We start from the raw sequence: 19,621 nt of genomic DNA on the forward strand, positions 1-19,621 counted from the left end.
ATAAAAAAATGAATAGATTCATAGATTCCAAGGCCAGAAGAGAGAACTGTGATCCCCAAATAATTCCTAGAGCAGAGCTTTTAGGAAAAACATCCCATCTTGATTTAAAAATGATCAGTGATGGAGAATCAGTGATGACCCTTGGTAAATTGTCCCAATGACTAATTAATCTCACCATTAACAATGTATAATGCCTTATTTCCTGTCTGAATTTGTCTCTCTTCTCTTTCCAGCCATTGGATCGTGTTAGACCTTGCTCTGCTTGACTGGAGCCCATTGTTAAATATTGCTTCCCTAGGTAAGTATTTATAGACTGGGATCAAGTCACCCCCTGTCCCTTCTCTTTCTTAAGATAAATTTATTGAGCTCCTGGAGTCTATCACTCTAAGGCTTATTTTCTAATCCTGTAACTATTCTCGTGGCTCTTCTCTGCACCTTCTCCAGATATGAGGGCTGGAGAAAATGCCTCCAGGAAGAGACTTAATGAGCTCCAGATGTTTAGCGGATCAAACAGAAGATTGAGAGGTGACTTGAATGCAGGGTAAAAGCACCTTCCTGGGGAGAAAACATCAGCACAATAAAGGGATCTGGAATGGAGCAGAGACTGGAAGAACAAGAACCAAAGGCTGGAAGTTGAAGCCAGACAGTCAAGTGAGAAATTAGGCATCACTGTATAACACTGAGGGTGATTAACCCCGGGAATCAATTCCCAAGGGAAATCTCCATCACTTGGTGTCTGCCTGTCTAGGCTGGAGGCACTTTTGGAAGGTGTTTTAATCAAACACAAGTTATGTGGCTCAATAAAGGGGGAACAGGGGCCATTTAATGGCCAGTTCTACACATGTCAGATAGGAGACTCTATAGGTCCTCTCTGGCCATAAATCCTATGAAGCTCCAAGTCTGTTTACACAGGTCCTGGAACATAGCTGTATGACTCCTAATCTGGATTTAATGTTTGACTCCTGTTTGGCTTTGTCTTTTCTATCCCATCTGAAAGAGCCGTCAGGATGTCAGGTCTTGGGATCTGACATGAGCTTGAAACTACAAAGTGTAAATGGGATGAGAAGAAAGGGCAGGTGACACAGGAGTCAGTCTGCATGTGCTGATTGCCCTGGCTTGGCTGCCTGAAGAATAGACCAGAAGATTCACTGGAGTTTTATTAATCCAACAAGAATATGAAGATAAAACATCAACCATGGGAAGAAAAATGAATCTGGCATTGGTGAGACAAGACTAACTGTCATCTCTGACCACCAAGTTTCCCATCGAGAGGACAATTGGAATGTGGGACAGGACACACCCATTTGGCCAGGCATAGCTGGTGACACAAAGTTAGAATAAAATGGAGAATGATTGTGGTTTGTTACATCTTGGTGTGTCAACAGAGCACGAGGGAGCTAGGAACACTATTGACCTGGGGACCTAATGCTGGCCCATTGTATCCAATGAAGTGGTACCAATGTACAGCAGCTGGGGATCTGGCCCATTGACTCCAGTGTAGCTACTGCTGATTCACACACGCTACTGATTGGTCCATTGACCTCAATGGAGCTACAACAAATTCCCACCTACTGGTTCTAGACAACTGACCCCAATGGGGCTATGACTGATTCACACCAGCTGGGGTCTTGCCCATTGATTCCAATGGGGCTATGGCTGATTTCCACCAGCTGGGGTGTGGCCCATAGCTTATAAGGCCAGGAGGGAGCATCTGGCACATGCTGCCTGACCTCCGGCACATCCTAGGCCAGAGAACCTTCCCCTTGGCTCCTGCACTGAGCCCAGCTCCACATGCTGAAACAATAACATTCATTTCCGGGGTTTGACATTAAGGAAGGACCAGAGACAAAGAGATGGAACTACTGGATCCAAGCATAAGGTGTAAAACACCCCATTTAAGTGAGCTGATGCTGCAGTCAGAGCCAGGATTCTCCCCATGGAATATTGCTATCGCCACAGGGATCGCGTCACACACCTAACGGGTCACTGATGTACAATGGCACCTCATCCAGTGGCACCCCACCCACCCTTCCAAAGTTACAGTCACAGGTCCACGCAGAGAGTCATTATGGGCATTGGACGGGTCAGACAATCAGCCATTTGGGGCAGAAACCTTCTTTTAATTCTGTCTGTGCAGCTCCCAGCACAATGGGGTTCCGGGTCCATTACTCTGGTCACGGGGGCTACAAATTAACGATGAAATAATAATCTATTCTCAATTATCAGCAACCCATAATTATTGATCATTAAGTCCTCTCTGGATGGGCTAGCTATAGAGATAGCAAAAATTATTTCACCCAACCATTTTACCAAGGAGCAAAAGGGGTGTTTGACTAAATCAGGAATGTTTTCAGGAAAATATCATTTTTGTGGACAATTTCCAGTTTTCCATTGAAAACCCAGAAACTGAATATTTTTCAATTTTTGGAAAAAATACCTGTTTAAACAACTCTGTTTTCAAAAACAATATTTTTTTTAGCATAAATGTTTTTAAAGCAATCATTTTTACCAAAAACTGAACATTTTAACCAAACCCTGAAACATTTGACACAGAGCAGTTTTTGAAACTGAACATTTTTAACAAACAGTAGACACTTTTGCCAAAAACTGAAACATTTCACCCAAAATGCTTTCTGAAACTGATGATTTTGATCAAACCCTGGATGTTTTAATTAATAACTTAATATTATTACAAATAACTATTTTTGAAAAAAATATTTTTGGGGGTTTATTTTTGTTGTAAAAAGCAAACCAAACAAAAAACCCTAAAAGATTTTTGTGGAATTTTTTTTCTACAAAACAAAGCTTTTATTTATTTCATGTGAAAATAATTGGCATTTTTCAACCAGTTCTGAGATTTCTGCAATTAACAAAACAGCTTCATAACAAGAGATGACATACATAGACTATGGATATATCACTGTGGGGTTCTTGGGAAGCCTCTTGGATTGATGTTGCTCAGGTCCAAATTTCAAGCAAGCGAAGCAGGAGTGTTTGTCTTAACTCTGTTACCCATTCTTTCTCCTAATGGGAAAATGACTCAGAAACTGTTGACTATTTGTCTAAAAACTGAAAATGGACTTCTTTTCATTTTTTAACATTTTTCAGCAAAGAAAAAAAACAAACTTTTATGCCCCAAACTCAAAAATGTTACATACAATATTGCTGAAAACTGAAAAATATTCAGACAAACGTAGAAAAAAAACGTTCTGAATTGGCAACTGAAAAAACAATCCCTCACACACACACACACACACACACACACACTAGTTTTCCTTTCAAGTGGGTGTGGAACCCAGGAGTCCTGACTCCCACCCCCATGCTCTCCCAGATAGACTCCCAGAATCAGAGACAGAAGCCAGGATTCCTGGCTCCCAAGCCAGTGCACCTGCCCTTCACCTACCTAGCTCCTAGCCAGGGCATTTCGGAGCGCCCCTTTCACATCCTTATTCCTCAGGCTATAGATGATGGGGTTGAGCATGGGGGTGATGATGCCATAGAACACGGGCAGTGCCCGGTCCTGCTCCTGTGAGTAGGTGGAATTGGGGCGGATGTAGGTGAAGATAATGGTGCCAAAGTAGAGACTGACCACAGTCAGGTGGGAGGCGCAGGTGGAGAAGGCCTTGAGACGCCCTTCCCTCGTGCGGATCCTGAGAATGGCCATCACAATGTACACATAGGACACCAGGGTCCCCAGGAAGGAGCCCAGGATCACAGCACCCCCCAAGGCGAAGGTGACAGCCTGGTTGGCCCGGGTGTCAGAGCAGGAGAGCTGGAAGAGCGGGGGGATGTCGCAGAAGAAGTGGCGGAGGACGTTGCCCCGGCAGAAGGACAGGATGGACATCAGGGATGAGTGCACGGCCGAGTTGGTCAAGCCCATGACCCAGGCAGCTGCAGCCAGCAGGGCACACACCCGCCGGCTCATGAACACGCCATAGTGTAGCGGGTGACAGATGGCCACGTAGCGGTCATAGGCCATGACCCCCAGTAGCAGGCACTCGATCCCCCCAAAGGAGATGAAGAAGAACATCTGGGAGAGGCAACCAGCCCACGAGATGGACTTGTCCCCCGACAGGTAATTGGCCAGCATCTTGGGCACGGTGGAGCTGGTGTAGCCAATGTCTACCACAGAGAGGTTTCCCAGGAAGAAGTACATGGGCGTGTGGAGCCGGGAGTCCAGGCTGACCAGCAGTAAGATGAGCACATTGCCCATCAGGGCCACCAGGTAGATGGCTGTGAAGACCCCAAAGAGGACAAGCTGCTCCACGGGGTTGCTGGAGAGACCAAGGAGGATGAATTCGGTCACTGAGGTCTCGTTCTCCCTCCCCATCGGCTCCAGGGGATCCATCCCCTACAAGCAGAGAAACGTCAGTGGTGTGAGGATTGGGTTGAGACATTTATCCTCCTTATAAGCTGAACTGTAAAGAGTGAGGGACAGTCCCTGCACCGTCACAGCAACCTACACTAACAGCGGTGGATGGGAAAGGTACGAAAAGGAGATGGAGACTGAATTAGCTCCAACAAAAGGCCTCCTGGTGTCCCTAAAGGCCTGTGACAAGTTCAAGTCTGGGAAACAAGAGAGATGTGGGGCCGGAAATCAGTGAACCAAAACTGAGTGTTGGAAACCCCCTTAACTGGGGGACAAATCAGTGGGGGAGGGGCCGTTCCGCCCACTACTCCCTTTGGGGGCCTTCACGACAGAGATGCTGGGGGGAAATGAGGAAGTGTAGATGGGGGCTACTGGAGTCAAATTCACTATCAGGGCTGCCCCTCACCATCCCTGGGATCCCGGGTCTTCATCATCCTGATCCTGAGACATGTCCTGGCCAGCCCGGGCCAGAGAGAGGGACCCAGATGACATCATCACCCCCTGCCTGCTCCAGAGAACCCCAAACACCACCCAGGATGAAACGGGATGGACTTTAACAGCAGCAGCTCTGACAACAGCAGCTCCATCCCATCCCAGCTCACTTCTCTCCCCCCGAGGTTCGTTATCACCAGCTCAGATACCATCTCAGAGACTGGCGGGGGCGGGGGGTTCCTTCCCAGACTGTCCCAGCACCAGGGAAAGGGAATTAGGGGTGTTGTTCAAACGACTGCTGGATTTAATGCTTCAGCATTCAAAGGTCTGGGTTTTTCCCGCTCCTTTCCTGTGGCATTAATGGAAGGTTAAGGGCTGTTTCACGGCGTTTGCTGTGGCACTGAGCGGGGGGGAGGTCTCTGGCTCCCTTTCCCTGCCCCTCGTTTAACACTGGCTTGTGCTGGACGGTGACTGGGCTCTGTTAGCACCTTGGCCCATTTACTCCACCTACATTCACACAACAGGAGCCACCAGCCAGGGAGCTGGCAGGGCCCTTAGGAGACTCAGCCTGCGTTTCCGGCAGTGCCACACAGTGACTCAGGGCCAGACCTGCAGAGATGTTTGAAGGCCAGATTGCAAAGGCATTAGGGCTTCTAAGGGGATTTTCAAACCACTGAGATGCCGCACCCTTGAAAACAGAGGGTGTTAAGCACCTAGATGTGCCAGAAACTCTCACCAGGCACCAAAACACTGTAATAAAGGCAGCCTCTTGTGCTCAGTTGGAACTGGTTAAAAAAAATTGTCAAAGCTTTTTTCTGTGAACATAAATGTCATTTTGTCCAAACCAAACTGTTTCCTGGCATTGGAACGGTTCCAGCGAAAACTGTCACTGGGAAGGATTTTCAGCTCCAGGGCGGGAGTTTTGGGTGACAAGGAGATGCCAGAACAGGCAGGATGTTGGGGCACTTTCCTGGGGTAGAGAAGAACCAGTTACAAGTCTCAGCTCTGTCTAGGGATGGAACCTGGGGGTCTTGATTCCCAGCCCCCCAACTCTAATCTATGAGATCCCATTCCCCTCCTGGAGCCAGGGATAGAACCCAAGCGTCCTGGCTCCCCATCCCTCCTGCTCTACCACTAAACCCCACTCCTGTCCCAGAGCCAGGGCTAGAGCCTCACCCCACTGGACCCCACTCCTCTCTGAACGCTAGCTGTGTTATAACCGGGCACAGCACAGAAGCCAGTTCTTCATGGTCCCGGTGTTGTTTCCCTTTGTTTTGCCATTTGCTCGTTCCCCATTAATATCTCGTCAGTACCTGGGTCTTTCGCCTCTCGTTGCCCTGGCTATGGCTCCAATATTGAGCTGCTGCTAAGCTGGCAACCTCAGATTGGAAAAAAATCAATAAAAGCTTTTTGGTTTGCAGTCTCTGTCTTAGTTTGAGGTATGCAGAGAAGCTCTGGGAGGGGAAGGGGGGTCTGTTGGTTAGGGGGTGGTTGTGGAAGCCAGAACTCCTGGGTTCTATCCCCAACACTGGGAGGGGAGTGGGGTGGGCTCTAGTGGTTAGAACAGGGGGTCTGGGAGCCAGAATTCCTAAGCTCTATCCCCAATACTGGGAGGGGAGAGGGGTGGGGTCTAGTGGGTTAATGCAGGGGAGGGGGGATTGGAGCCAGGACTCCTGGGTTCTCTCTCGGCTCTGGGAGGGGAGGTGTGACAAGGACCAGTTGCTCCCTCACTCCTCCTCGAGGATTCAGTGGCACTGGAAGAGCTGTACCGGGATGGAGCCTGAGGATAGAATAACACCGGCCATGAGCCCTGGGCTGTCCCCACTCACAGCTCTGCTGGTGCCCCTCAGTCCTGACTGGCAGCCCCAGCTGCTCCGGCCTGGCAGCTGGTGTGAAACTGGCTCCATGGACACATTGTGTAACCAGCTGGGACAGGAGCCCGCTGGGTGGCTGCAGTGTCCAGACCCCGGGTCTGTTCTGGTGCAGCAGAGAGCTGGGGGTTACCGGACTAGCCGGGGTGAGTGGGCTGGATGACCCAGGGGTCTGATGTGAGGGGAGAGGCGGCCTGATTGACCTTGGAGTGTGATGGGGGAGGGCAGGGAATACCGGGTTAGAGGGCCCAATGAGCCAGCCTGGTACGTACCTTCCTAGAGCAGGAAATCGCTCTGAGCTACGAGCTTGCAATCCTCAGCCCATCTACTGCAGGAATGGCCTTCTTGTCACCTGGCACCTGCCTCACTGTCTCCCTCCAGAGCTCGTCTGCCGTCCTGTCCTGATGAGAGCTTTGGGCAGCAAGCGCCTCCCTGCCCCTCTCCCACCAACAGCCCGGACCCCGCTCTGTGCCCAGTGAAAGGCACAGCCCAGCTGGGGTGCGCTGGGATTGGCAGATATTGCAGAGCCGTCTCCTGGGGAATCATCCTTTGTGCCTTACAGACGTCGCTGCAGGCCATCCCCAGGGGGGACCAATTTGTCTCATACAACAGGCATCCTTGGCCGAGGAGGAGAGACACAGGATCAACGCCCGTCTGAAACCAAACCAGAGCCAAGCCAGAGAGAACCGCAGGGTTTCACTCTAAGGTTCCCTGTTTACAGGCATTCTGTCTCAGGAACCTCTGGGCCAAGTGACTCCAAATTTGCCCCACTTGCCGTACCTCAGATGCAAAGGAAACATGGCAATTTTCAAGGCAATGTAATTCAGCGTGTGGATATTAGAGCACTGAGAAAAATCAGCTGTTAAGCAGTGAGCTCATGTCAGCCCCTAACTAATTCACACAGGCAGATCCTCAGCTGGAGGGAACTGAGATTTCAGAAGTTGATGTTTAGCCACGTTCCACGCTGCAGAGGGTCACAAGGCAGCACTGGGCTGAGCTCTGCCTTAGCCCCACTCTAGGGCCGTTCACAACTCCTAAGGTCAAACTGTCCGCTGGTGGGAATCAGGGTTATTTCACCCAAACCAGTGGGAATTGGGTGGCTAAAGCCACTCAGCAGCTCTGGAAAACCTCAGCCGGACTGTTTAAGGCCTGTCCAGTGAAAAGAAATGTTCTTTCCTATAAACTGATTTATTTTTAACGAAATGTATTTTTGTTGAAATATGGGAGTTCATCAAAAATGAAAGAAATCATTAAAAAAATATTTGGCATTTTTTAAAAGTTTTCTGAAAATGTTTCAAAACACAAGAGTATTAGGAAAATTCAGACAATTAAAAATTATTTGAAAATAAGAGCATAAAAGGTAAAAATTTGGAGAAAGTAAAAAAACAATATCTTTTTCACCTATTTGTTTCCCATTGAAAACAATTGGGAAAACATTCGAAAGTGAAATACAATTGTTTTATGTTTCCTTCACTTTTTCTCACTTTTTTAAAGTGCAAAAATGTCAAATAAAATGAGAGTGAATGCTACTGTCAGAACTTTTTACACTTTTTTCTTTTTTTTATATTGACGGAAAAAATATCTTTGAAAAGATATTTTCAAATCTAATAATGTCTTTCTGAAGGAAACAAGACAATATCTGAAGAAAATGGCATTTTGAATTTTTCGGGGGGCGGGGGAGGCTGTGGGGGACAGGGAGTGAAAATTTTCCAAATTTGTTCATTTCCTTGCAAAATGTTGCATGGAGAAATAGTTTCTGAGCAGCCCTGCTCTAGCTAGACTGAACAACTTCTCTTGCTGTGTCTCAGCCCTATACAGATTCTGCACTGGTGTGACGATGTCTGTTAGGGGTGTGATTTCACTGTGCTTAGCCAGCATGCTTGGGTTTGGGGCCTTCTGCTCTTCCCTGATGGAGTTGGGGATCAGTGAATTCAGTGACTCACATGCAACCTCCTTACTGCAATCTGGTTGATTTTAACAGTAGGAACAAAGCATTTTGAGAAAGGTGTTTAAAACCACAGTCTGTCTCAGCCAAATCCCTCCCATGCCTTGATGGGCACCTAGGCAGGCCTGGCTTATTCAGATACCCCTAGCAGGTGCCCATGTGTCAGTCTTGGTCCCCCAAACCAGTTTCTTGGTAGGGTGTCCCTTTGGAAACCCCTCCAGTCCTTCGGTTCTGCTGCCTTCTAGAGTTTGCCCAGGACTGTCCCTTGCTCTTCCTGCTTGTTTGTCTACCCATCACAGCAGAGTAATAGGGTAAACTCCTGGCAAGCAGGGCACCATGATGCACCCAGCCCCACATCTGCTTTGTGTGCATCCCACAAACTCAGATTGGGGGCAGCTGTCCCAGTATGGAGGTTCCTTATGCTGGTGGAGCTCATTCCTCTTCGCAAAGGGAGATAGTGGTGGGGACAGTTCTCGGGGTACCTAAGGCTGTGAGTCCCCTGGTAATTCTCCCTGCCTCCCATGAGAGGGAGAACTGCCAGCTCCCCAAGGCCACCCAAACAACCTCCTCCGGGCTCTGCCAGCCCTCACTCCGACTGGCAGGTTAGCAATAGATGCAGCCCACTACCAGAGCCCCGCTGGAGTGTTCCCCTGCAGCATCCAGCCCCTTTTCCAGGGGATACTCACAGAAACACCAGAGCCACTGTCTCCAGGGAGCCACGCACATCCCGGCTTGTCTGATTCAGCTCAGCTCTTCGGGCAATCCCACAGCTCTGAGAGCTAGTTATGGGGGCAACATCCCCACAATAATGTGTGAGGTGCAGGTGGAGAAGGCCTTCTGGCAGCCTTTGGGAGAGGGGATCCTGAACACTGTAGTGATGATGAAGGTGTAGGACACCACCATCACTAGGAGCGATCCCAGCAGAAGCAAGGTTGACACAGAGAATTCCACCACCTTGACGGTCCATGTGTCAGAGCAGCAGAGCTTGAGCAGCGGCGTCATATCCCAGAAGAAGTGGTTGATGACATTGGGGCAACAATATGGCAGTTGGGCCACCAAGATGGTGGGAAGAAGCAAGGCCAGGAACCCCCATATCCATGAGGCAGCCACTAGCCATAAGCAGACATGAGTGCTGATGAGGGTGTTATATTGCAGTGGGTAGCAGATGACCAAGTAGCAGTCAAAGGACATGACAGTGAGGAAGAAAAACTCTGTAGAGCCCACCAGGAAGTAGAAGTAGGCCTGGGCAATGCAGCTGGTGAAGGAAATGGTGTTCCTCTCACTTACCACGTTGGCCAACATCTTTGCATGATCGTACTGGTGAGTAGGATGTCCAGGAGGGAGAGGTTGGAATGAAGTGGTACATAGAGGTGCAGAGGCAATAGTCAGCCCAGACCAATGCCATGATGAGGAGGTTGTCTATCAAGGTGACCACACAGGAGCTAAGGAAGGCTATGAAGAGGGGGCTTTGTAAGCTGTGGGTGCCAGGGATTCCCAGGAGGATGAATTCTGTCACAGATGTGTTCTGGTTCTTCATTGTTACCTCTGCAGGAAGTGCTCACCTGGGGGAGGGGGAGAGAGAGAGAGACAGAGAAAGGGACACAGAGAGATGCCTCACAATTTTGTTCTTGGTGGTACCCTCAAGTCCCAAACTATAAGAGCCAGATATTGAGTATTGATCAATACAGATGGTCGGGAATTCTGAATGAAACAAATTCATTTGTCCCACAGGAAGTTTCAAACTGATTTAAACTGAACATTCTTGTTTCAAATTGACATTTAAAAGCCAAGTGAATATTTTAATTTCATTTTGATTGAAAGTGCAGCATACTTTTTTTAATTTTCATTTTTAAAAAAAAGACCTTTTAGTCAGTTTCCCCCCCGCCCCCCAAAATTGATTCAAAATGAAAATGAACTCCTGTAGCAAAACCAAAATAGGACATTTTCCCCTGGAAAATATTGGTTTTGATGAACATGTATTTTTCAACAGGAAAACTTTTCCACACACCATTTTTTTCTTTGACCAGATCTACTGCTAAGTTTGTGCATCTGCCATTGAATTAAATTGGAGTTGTGAGTGTTTAGTACTTATGAATATCAGGTTCTTAGTGGTGGGCAAAAGGGCTCAGAAGACAGAGCAGTTCTCCTCCACTACCACACAAACTATCCTGCAACCAACGATCATCACCCTCATCTTTTCCCTAATCTTCAAAGCCAATCATTGAACTGAATCACAGAGAAGTGAGATGACTTGCCATGGTCACACAGTGAATCAGTGGTCCCGCTCCCGACCGCACCTCCTGGGGGGTGGGGCAGACAGGGGTAAGGGGAGGGACATAACATGCTTCCCTTGTGATGGGATCCCCAAAGCTCTGAAATAGCAACTTCTTTGTTAAGATCAAGGGGATTTCAGAGAGCCTTTGATGTTAGCGCCAGTCTTAGGGAATGGGGCTGATATGGTATAAGGGGAAGATTTCTAAGGGTGTCTTCTCTTCGGAACCAGGTCCCCTTCCCCAGACTGTTGGGAGAAGATTGATCAGCTGTGAGCTTGGACTTCCCCTACCCATCCTCCATCATTTGGAGGTGAATGGAGACAGTGGTTAGCAGAGGGCTTGTCTGGGTGAGTAGATTGCTCCTTTTCACTCCCAAGGACCCCAGGGTTGGAGATGACCACTAGTGGAGCTCGTAAATTCTGCTGGAGCAGAGTTATGCACCATTAGGGCTGAGAACAAAGCGTGAAATTTAGCAAAAAGGGAAATTGACAACATTATTTTTGTAAAGGTGGAGTTAATGTTCATTTAATATCAGTAATTCACTGGGATTACATCATAACAATTATCAATACTCTTCCCTCTGCAGGCGCATTTTGAGGTTCATAAATGGAGACGAAGAACCTCACCACCCTTATGACAGAATTTGTCCTCTTGGGCCTCACCCAAAGTCCTAAGATGCAGCAATTCCTCTTCATCATCTTCTTCGTAGTCTACCGGACAACCTGGCGGGGAAACTTCACCATCATCACCCCATGTACTTCCTACTGGCCAACCTGGCTTTCTTAGATTTCAATGAGTCATCAGTAAATACTCCAACATTGCTCTCAGGTCTCCTCACCCAGCATAAAACCATCTCCTTCAATAAATGCATCCTCTAGATTTTCTTCTTCCACTTCATTGGAAGTGCAATGTCATTATACTTTTGAGCATTGCACTTGATTGATATTTGGCCATTTATAAACCACTGTGCTACTCAACTATCATGAACCGAGGTGTACGTGTGGGGCTAGTGGCGCTGGCATGGCTGGGTGGATTTGCTCACTCTGTGGACCACTCTTTCAATTACCATTCTGTGGTCCAAATGCCATTGACAGTTTCTGTTGTGATGTCCCACAGGTCATCAAATTGACCCACCTTGACAGTGATCTGGTCGAATTGCAGATGATCTTCAGTAATGGGGTAGTGATCCTAATACTAGTCATCATTCTGCCTATTTCCTACTCTGTCATCTTAGTCAAGATCAGGACAAATGTCACAGAGTGGAAGCACAAGGCTTTGTCCACCTGTAGGACCCAGATTATCATGTTGTGTTTACAAGTCAGACCCAGTTTCTTCATCTACACTCAGCCCTTCAAACAGTTCACCCTGGACAAGGTGATCTCAGTCATTTACACTGTAATCACCCCAATGCTGAACCCAATGATCTACAGGCTGAGAAACGCCGAGGCGAAGAAGGCCATCAGGAAACTGATGAGCAGAATCCTGTTCTCACGGAGGGGAATAGAGACATAATTTGTCTTACAATGTACATTTGCATTAAAAACTCTGATCTCCATGATGTATCAGAGAGCAGATGCATGAGGCTTTAAAATGAGTCTTAGGTCAAAAGAGATCAAAGAGTGCACACTCATGAGAATTTGTTGTCACAAATGTGTAATGGACTGAGGCCCAGAACCTCCATATTAGTTTAAAAAAGCAGTCGGTGTGAATAAGATGTAGCTCCATGCCGGTAAATGGGACAGATCCCCAGCTGGAGGAAATGGGGGCATTTCCCTAACTGGCTTCCATCAGATGGGGCTTTGATACTGAGAATTGCTGGCTGAAATTCTTCTAAGAATGATTTCAAGTAATGAGGAATCCATGAAAATCAATATCGTCTCCAAGAAAATATCTGTTCAATAAACTATGTATTATAACTAATGTATTGATTGTGGTGAAGAAATCAGTATAGATAGTTCCAACAGCGGAATACAGACTTTCTTGTGCTTTATGCCTCATTCTTTTTTCCCCTTATACATATATACCACTTATCTGCATTTCCCATATGACTTCATAACACAGTGGTTGAATAATACTGAGATCTTATCATCACAAGGAATTGGTTTAAATTTTTGTTACATAATATTTCCATTTCTGCCTCTTAATTTCACAAATTAAACTAAACTCATCTTCGTTAGCTTTTTCTGCTAATTCCAATCTAAAAGTGTAGTTATAAATAGGGAAGAAAACATTTTCTTCTTGGAATATTTTTAGTGTGTCCTTTTCACTGACAATATGTAAATAACATTTAAAAATAGTTTCTTATATATTTCCAGAATTTTATTTTCAAGAAAAAAGGAAAGTTTCTTTCCTAGCTATATTTAGTTTTTAATTTTTCTACATTTCCTCCTTTTTTGCTAAGAAAGAAAGAAAGAAAGAAAGAAATGGAAATGTAGATAAAAGAAAATGATGAAATTTTACAATAAGAGGAAAACACAGTTCTTTTTCAAAAAATTAAAAATAAAAATATTTTTGTAACTTTTCAAAAAATATTGTGTTATTTTCCTTTCCCAATAAGTTATATATTTTCAATCTACTAAAGAGACTGCTCCTCAGTGAAAAATATTTAGTTAAAAATAGGCACTGCTTTTTGAAAAGACCTATCCTCTATGTGTATCAAAATTGGATTTTCAGATCCAAAAATGAGTTATATCACTTATACTCCTGTATGACCTCTTAACCAACCCAGCTCTAAGAGAAGGGCTACAAGCTACTTCTGGCAGTAACATATGTAGCACACATCCCTCTCTGAGGCACATCCTACCACGAGTGTAGACAGAGAGAGTTCATTCTGCTGGCTTCTATGAATTCCATTTGTAGGTACCTACCTCTCCCCATCGGATAGGGAACCTACACACCAAATTCAGTCTTGGTGAATCGGAGAGATTTTTAAGGGTCTAAAAGCCAGAGTCCCATTGGGAATCGAGCCTTAAGATCCATAACTGTTTAAAATCAGCTTACTTCACACAGAGGCACAGAGGCTGGAATATTCAAATGATCCGTGTGGGGGGGGAGGGAAGGGGCACTCAAACATCAAACTCCCAGTGAAGTTCTATGGGAACTGGGCACCTAGTTTCCTCTCTCTTGAAAATCCCAGACTGGGGGTGGGGTGAGTTACCCATGGTCACAGAGGATGGCCACGGCAGGGCAGAAATGAAATCCAGCTCCCCATAGCCTTTGGCAATAAACATGAGTGGGAAAAATCTATTTTTTACTCGTTTATTTATTTCATTTGTCATCAGAAAATTTCAAGCCAAATGATTGTTTTTCTTTAATTTTGAATCAAATTTTTCTTCTGTCGAAAGAAATGTCATGGTACAAAAAAAGGGGTTGCTGACATCAAAAGATTTGATGGGAAAATGCCATTTTTGATGAAAATTTGTGATGTTGCTTGAGAAAAATTTCAAACTAAAATGAAACTTTTGCTTTCATCTGAATGCATGCAGTGGTGTTGTAGCCCTGGCGGTTCCAGGTTATGGACAAGACAAGGTCAGTCAGGTCATATCTTTTATTGAACCAACTTTTGTTGGTGAAAGAGAGAAACGTTGCTGAGTTAAAAGCTAGTCTCTTTTACCAATGGAAGCTGGTCCAATAACAGATATTGCCTCATCTGTCTTGTCTCACTCAGTTCATTTGGATACGTTTCTTAAACTTCATACCTAGAGTTCACGGTTCTTACTGCCTTGGTAAAATCTAATTATAGAACATCCCAACAGTTTGGGGAATCTGCCCTGTTTTGGACAGTCTGCCCTCAACGTAGACACTTACAGTCATGAGCCACTCCAGACAGCGTGAAACCTCCAGATAGTGTAAATCAGACGTGGCTCCAGGAGAGTAAATGGGCCAGAACTGGTAGAAATAGACATGCCTTACTACATGGCTTCCTTCACAAGGAATTGGTTTTAATTTTCTTACAGGACATTTCTATCTCTAATGTCACAGGTTAAACTAGATTTATCTTTGGTTACCTTTTCCGCTAATCCCAATAAAAAATACAATTATAAAGAGAGAATGCAAAGATGTTTTTGTTTCTGTTGTTTTGTTGTTTTTTTTAAATTGGCTTCTTTATTCATAATAGATAAATAACATTTTAAAAAAATCCCTTTGCACATTTTCCAGATCTCTAATTTAAAGAAAAATAAAAGCAAATCACTTTCCTTAATATATTTTGATTTTATTTCACATGTACTTCTTTTTTCTCCATGAAAAAAAGAAAGAAAGAAAAACATTTAGATAGAAAGGAAACATTTATGGACATTTTACTAGAAGAGAAAAACATAGTTCTTTAAAAACTTTCAAAATAAATTTTTTTTTTGTAAATTTTAAAAGAAATTGTGATTCTTTTTTCTTTCCCAATGAGTTTTGTATTTTCAAAATGTAAGTACTAATGAGGCTGTTCTACACTGAAAAATATTAGGGGAAACTGGACACTCCTTCCTGAACAGTTCTACACTCTCTGTGTATCAGAATTAGTTTTTCAGATCCAAAAATGAGTGATAACTATCTATAGACCTGTAAGACCTCCTGAACTAACACAGCTCTGAGAGAATAGCTGTAAAAAAACCCACTGTCAATGTATTTTAGACCAGTTACACCTGTCTATAATGAATGAAATCAACAGAAATACAAAAAATTAAAGGAATGGTATTCAACAGCAGTGACAGAGAGTGAAGGGGGTGGGATGGGGGATGCACAGTGGTCAGCAAGGGCGGGATGTGAAGGGTACAGGGTTGCAGAGGAGCACTGAAGGCCGAGTGTGAAAGGGACGTGGTTGTAGAGGGGTGTCTGAGGAGAGAGGCTGAAGGGTAACAGGATGCCCAGTGTTTAAGATGGGCAGAGTGCTGTAAGGATGCCTCACTCTCTTTCCCTGACCTAATGACTCTCCAGAGTCATCGTGAACGACTGTGAATTGCCACTATGCATTGCAATATATACCCTCTGGCCTGGGTGACAGTGAGTATTGCTCTACTGCATGGTCAGTCATGTGGTCACGTGAGATGTGGGAGACCCAAACTCAAGGTGCTGCTCTATTGGCTGTTAAATTATTTATATAAAAAAAGTTGAACAGCTTCTAGAGGAGAGACTGAGAAGAACTCAACCCAGTCAATCCCAAAGCCCAGTATCAGGAGTGTTTTCCTGTAACAGGGGAGAACATACAGAATAAGAACATGAGTAAATAAGGAAGTGTTATTTACTCCTTCTCATAATACAAGAACTATGTCATCCAATGAAATTAATAGGCAGCAGGTTTAAAACAAACAAAAGGAAGTATTTCTTCACACAACGCACAGTCAACATGTGGAACTCCTTGCCAGAGGATGTTATGAAGGCCAAGACTGTAACAGGGTTCAGAAAAGAACTAGATAAGTTCATGGATGATAGGTTCATCAATGGCTATTAGCCAGAATGGACAGGGATGGTGTCCCTAGCCTGTGGTTGCCAGAAGCTGGGAATGGGCAACGAGATGGATCACTTGATAATTACCTGTTCTGTTCATTCCCTCTGGGGCACCTGGCATTGGCTGCTGTTGGAAGACAGGATACTGGGCTAGATGGACCTTTGGTATGACCCAGTGTGGCCGTTCTTATGTTCTTAGTCCCACATTCAGTTCCTTTTTCATCATCGGGGGTGGGGGAGTGGGGAGGGGGATGAATACAGGTTTATTTGGTGAACGCTCTGACCACTGGGTGAAGCTTATGAGGGAGCACCCTACCCCTACAGGTTAGATCTCTATTCTATTCTATTCTATTCTATTCTATTCTATTCTAAGCACTAAAAAGGATCCCATCCCTGTTGTTGCTAAAGTGCCTGATAAAATTAGGAAGAAGGATGTTCTAACTGAGGTGTTTAGATCCTGTTAACATTTTAATTCCCCAAGTGCCTGCTGAGCCTCAGTACTGATGTTTCAGGTCTCTAATTGTATATTGGCTGCTGAGTCCGAAAGCCGACCAACTTTGGACTTTGATCTTTTAATCCTATTTCGCCAAAAAATTATCGGTCCTTTGGTAGAGCTCTTGGACAATGTCTGTCAAATGAGCCATGAGGGACCCTGAAATACAATTACCCCCTGCTCTAATCCTGGAGACTGTTTCCTATCTAGAATTTGCATGGGGACCAAGACGCCCTGTATTTTTTCTTCCCTGCTCTAACTGCTTGCTTGTCTCTCTCCATCTCAGTGCTGGGAACAAAACCCACCAGCCATGGGATTTCCTTTGCTTTGGAGATCAGTCAAAGGTCCAGTTCTTCCATTGTGTCCCAAACAGCCTTCTTGTGCCATCTCATCACCGGAGGGAATTTGCAAAGGCTCTAACATTGACATGGCTCATGTCAACACACATAGAGACTGAAATGTGCCGTGGAGTTATTAAAGACTCCTCTTGTGGAAGAATCCCCAAATCTCCAAAGCAGCAACTTCCTTGATTGTGCCTATTAAAACCCAAGGGGATTTCAGTGACTCTGCTCCTAGCACCAGTCTTAGTGGGGGTCAATAAGCACATAAGGGGAAGATTTCTGGGGCTGTCTCCTCCTTGGAACTGGGTCTTCTTCCTCTGCTGGCCAGGATTGCAATGGTCAGCTCTGAGGTTTGACTGCCCCAGGCCATCCTTTGGAGGCAGCCGGCTCTGAGGTCACAGACACGGCAGGTCGTGCAAGGTATGGGCTCTTGAATCAAACAATGTGCAATGTGATAGTAGGGGGAAGTATTGTTATTATGAGGAGGGTGGTTGCTCAGAGACCCCACTGATAAAGAAAGAACGACCTGGTTGGGGGCATAGTATTAAGCACTCACAAGTGAATACTTCTCTAAAGGGCTCTACAGATGTTACATGGGGTTTCCAGAGGAGTCTAAGTATGTTAGGAGGAAGAACAGATCACAGATGCTTTGCTGAGGTCTTCCTGTGCCTGGCTCCCTCAGACCAGGTTTCTCCAATGGCAGGGCTTTAAGAGGCTCAGATTGGAGAGAGATGTCACAGGGGCAGGGTGGAGGTGTGAATGAAACTGAGAAAGAGCCCAGGAAAGTGTCCAGATGTGCGGATAAAGCCAGAGTGAGATTCTAACAGTGGGTTTCTTGCTTTTAGAAAAGCTGACATTTTTGTAGTTTTAGTCTGGGATTTCAAAGCTATCAGAATTTCAGAGGGAGCTGGGCATCTAACTCTCTTCGTCTCCATGGAAACTCCCAGCCTAAAGTGCCTGAAATGTTCAAATGTCTGACAGGGACAGTGTGCGTCTTTGTCCCTTCGATTGGCTTCAGCAAGGACAGAGATTTATGAGTCTCCTCCAGCAGTGGTGGTCAGTTAGTTCAGCCATTAGACACTCAGGCTTTTACATCAAAATGTCTTTAGTTCAGTCCTTCGACATATACCCCTTAAACCTCCACACCTTAAAAGCTGCACCAACAGGGAGTCTCTAAGGTTTGCAGGATGGTGGTGGACAATGCCCCTCTGCCAATTTCACTGCTTTTCCCCAAAGTTATCCACTACTTCCTCATTGTTCCCTGAGTGCATCTCAGAGTATTGACCCTCACAGCCCTCTTGCCAAGCTGGGGAGCTGAAGAATTACACCTATTTTAGAAAGGGAAACTGAGGCACAAAGGCTGTGATTTTCAAAAGACACTGGAGTGGTTAGAAATCCACTGATCTATGGGAAGATCAAGGGGAATTGGTCACATAACTCACTTATTTTCCTTGGAAAATCCCAGACAAGTCAGGGATGTGAGTTATCCATGGGCACAAAGATTGTCTGTGGCAGGACAGATATTGGACCTCGCTCCCAAAGGCTTACTCACAAAGCCATTCTACCCCATTGCTCACAGCAGCATCCCACTCTCCTTTAAAGCCGGCTGATATTCTTTTACAGAAACAGACACGTAAATACATTTTGAATTTTTATATTTTCAAGTGGGCAAAAAAGCCATTTTTCTCACCTTCTCACACTTTTTTATCTCCCCTTCCTTCTCCTGTCTCCATTTTTCCAAATAGCAAATTAAAAATGGGAGAGAAAATGCCTGGGAGGATATGGAAAACAGAAAACCAAAAAAAGAAATCTAGAATGTTTTCTTTTTCAAAAGCTAAATCAAAATGAAAATTTCAGTACGAATGGAATCAAAATAAAAATTGGGCAGGAAAAGCAATGAAACGAACATTATCATTTTGTTTCATCTAAAAAAAAATCCCTGTGAAAAAAGTTTGAACCAAAAATATCAGATTTTTCCCTTGAAAGATGTTGCTGGAAATAACATCTTTTTCAAGCAGCTCTAGAGATTTTTCAAATTTTTATGGTGGGTGAGCAAACCATGCCTCCTCACCCCCAAGCTACCAATGCAGACCCCCAGTCAGTACTTTCCCCAGGAGTTGAAATTAGATCAAATGTACAGGGTTGGCTGGACTAAATTGACTACACAGTATGTAACTAGTTGACTACTGCAGTGGGGATGGGAGAGTTCGGGGTGTGTGAGTAGAGAAATCTCTGGCTCTTAGGGTCTGCTGAAGCAGGAGTCCCCTGCAGTGGGGCTGAGGGGATAGTATTTAATTTAGGAAAATACAGACCTAGCCAAACCCAAACCCAAACCCAATGTCTTTCTTAGGGTGCAGTTAAGAAGGAGTCAATATCAGTAATTTAAAGGTGGAAAAATTACAAGAAACTTTTATTAATTATTATTGTCATTCAGTTTCCAGGTATATTTTAAGCACACCAA

At 45.1% G+C, this 19,621-nt stretch overlaps 1 protein-coding gene across 1 annotated transcript; it reads right to left on the reverse strand.

The window, feature by feature from the left end:
• Positions 1-3,403: 3,403 nt before the first annotated feature.
• Positions 3,404-4,345, reverse strand: LOC123348242 (olfactory receptor 1019-like). Its single transcript, XM_044985731.1, has one exon. It carries the CDS (start codon positions 4,328-4,330, stop codon positions 3,404-3,406), a length of 927 nt encoding a protein of 308 aa, XP_044841666.1. The 5' UTR covers positions 4,331-4,345.
• Positions 4,346-19,621: the final 15,276 nt, after the last annotated feature.

Source organism: Mauremys mutica, chromosome 13 (assembly GCF_020497125.1).
Source record: "Mauremys mutica isolate MM-2020 ecotype Southern chromosome 13, ASM2049712v1, whole genome shotgun sequence".
NCBI classification, from domain to species: Eukaryota; Metazoa; Chordata; order Testudines; family Geoemydidae; genus Mauremys; species Mauremys mutica.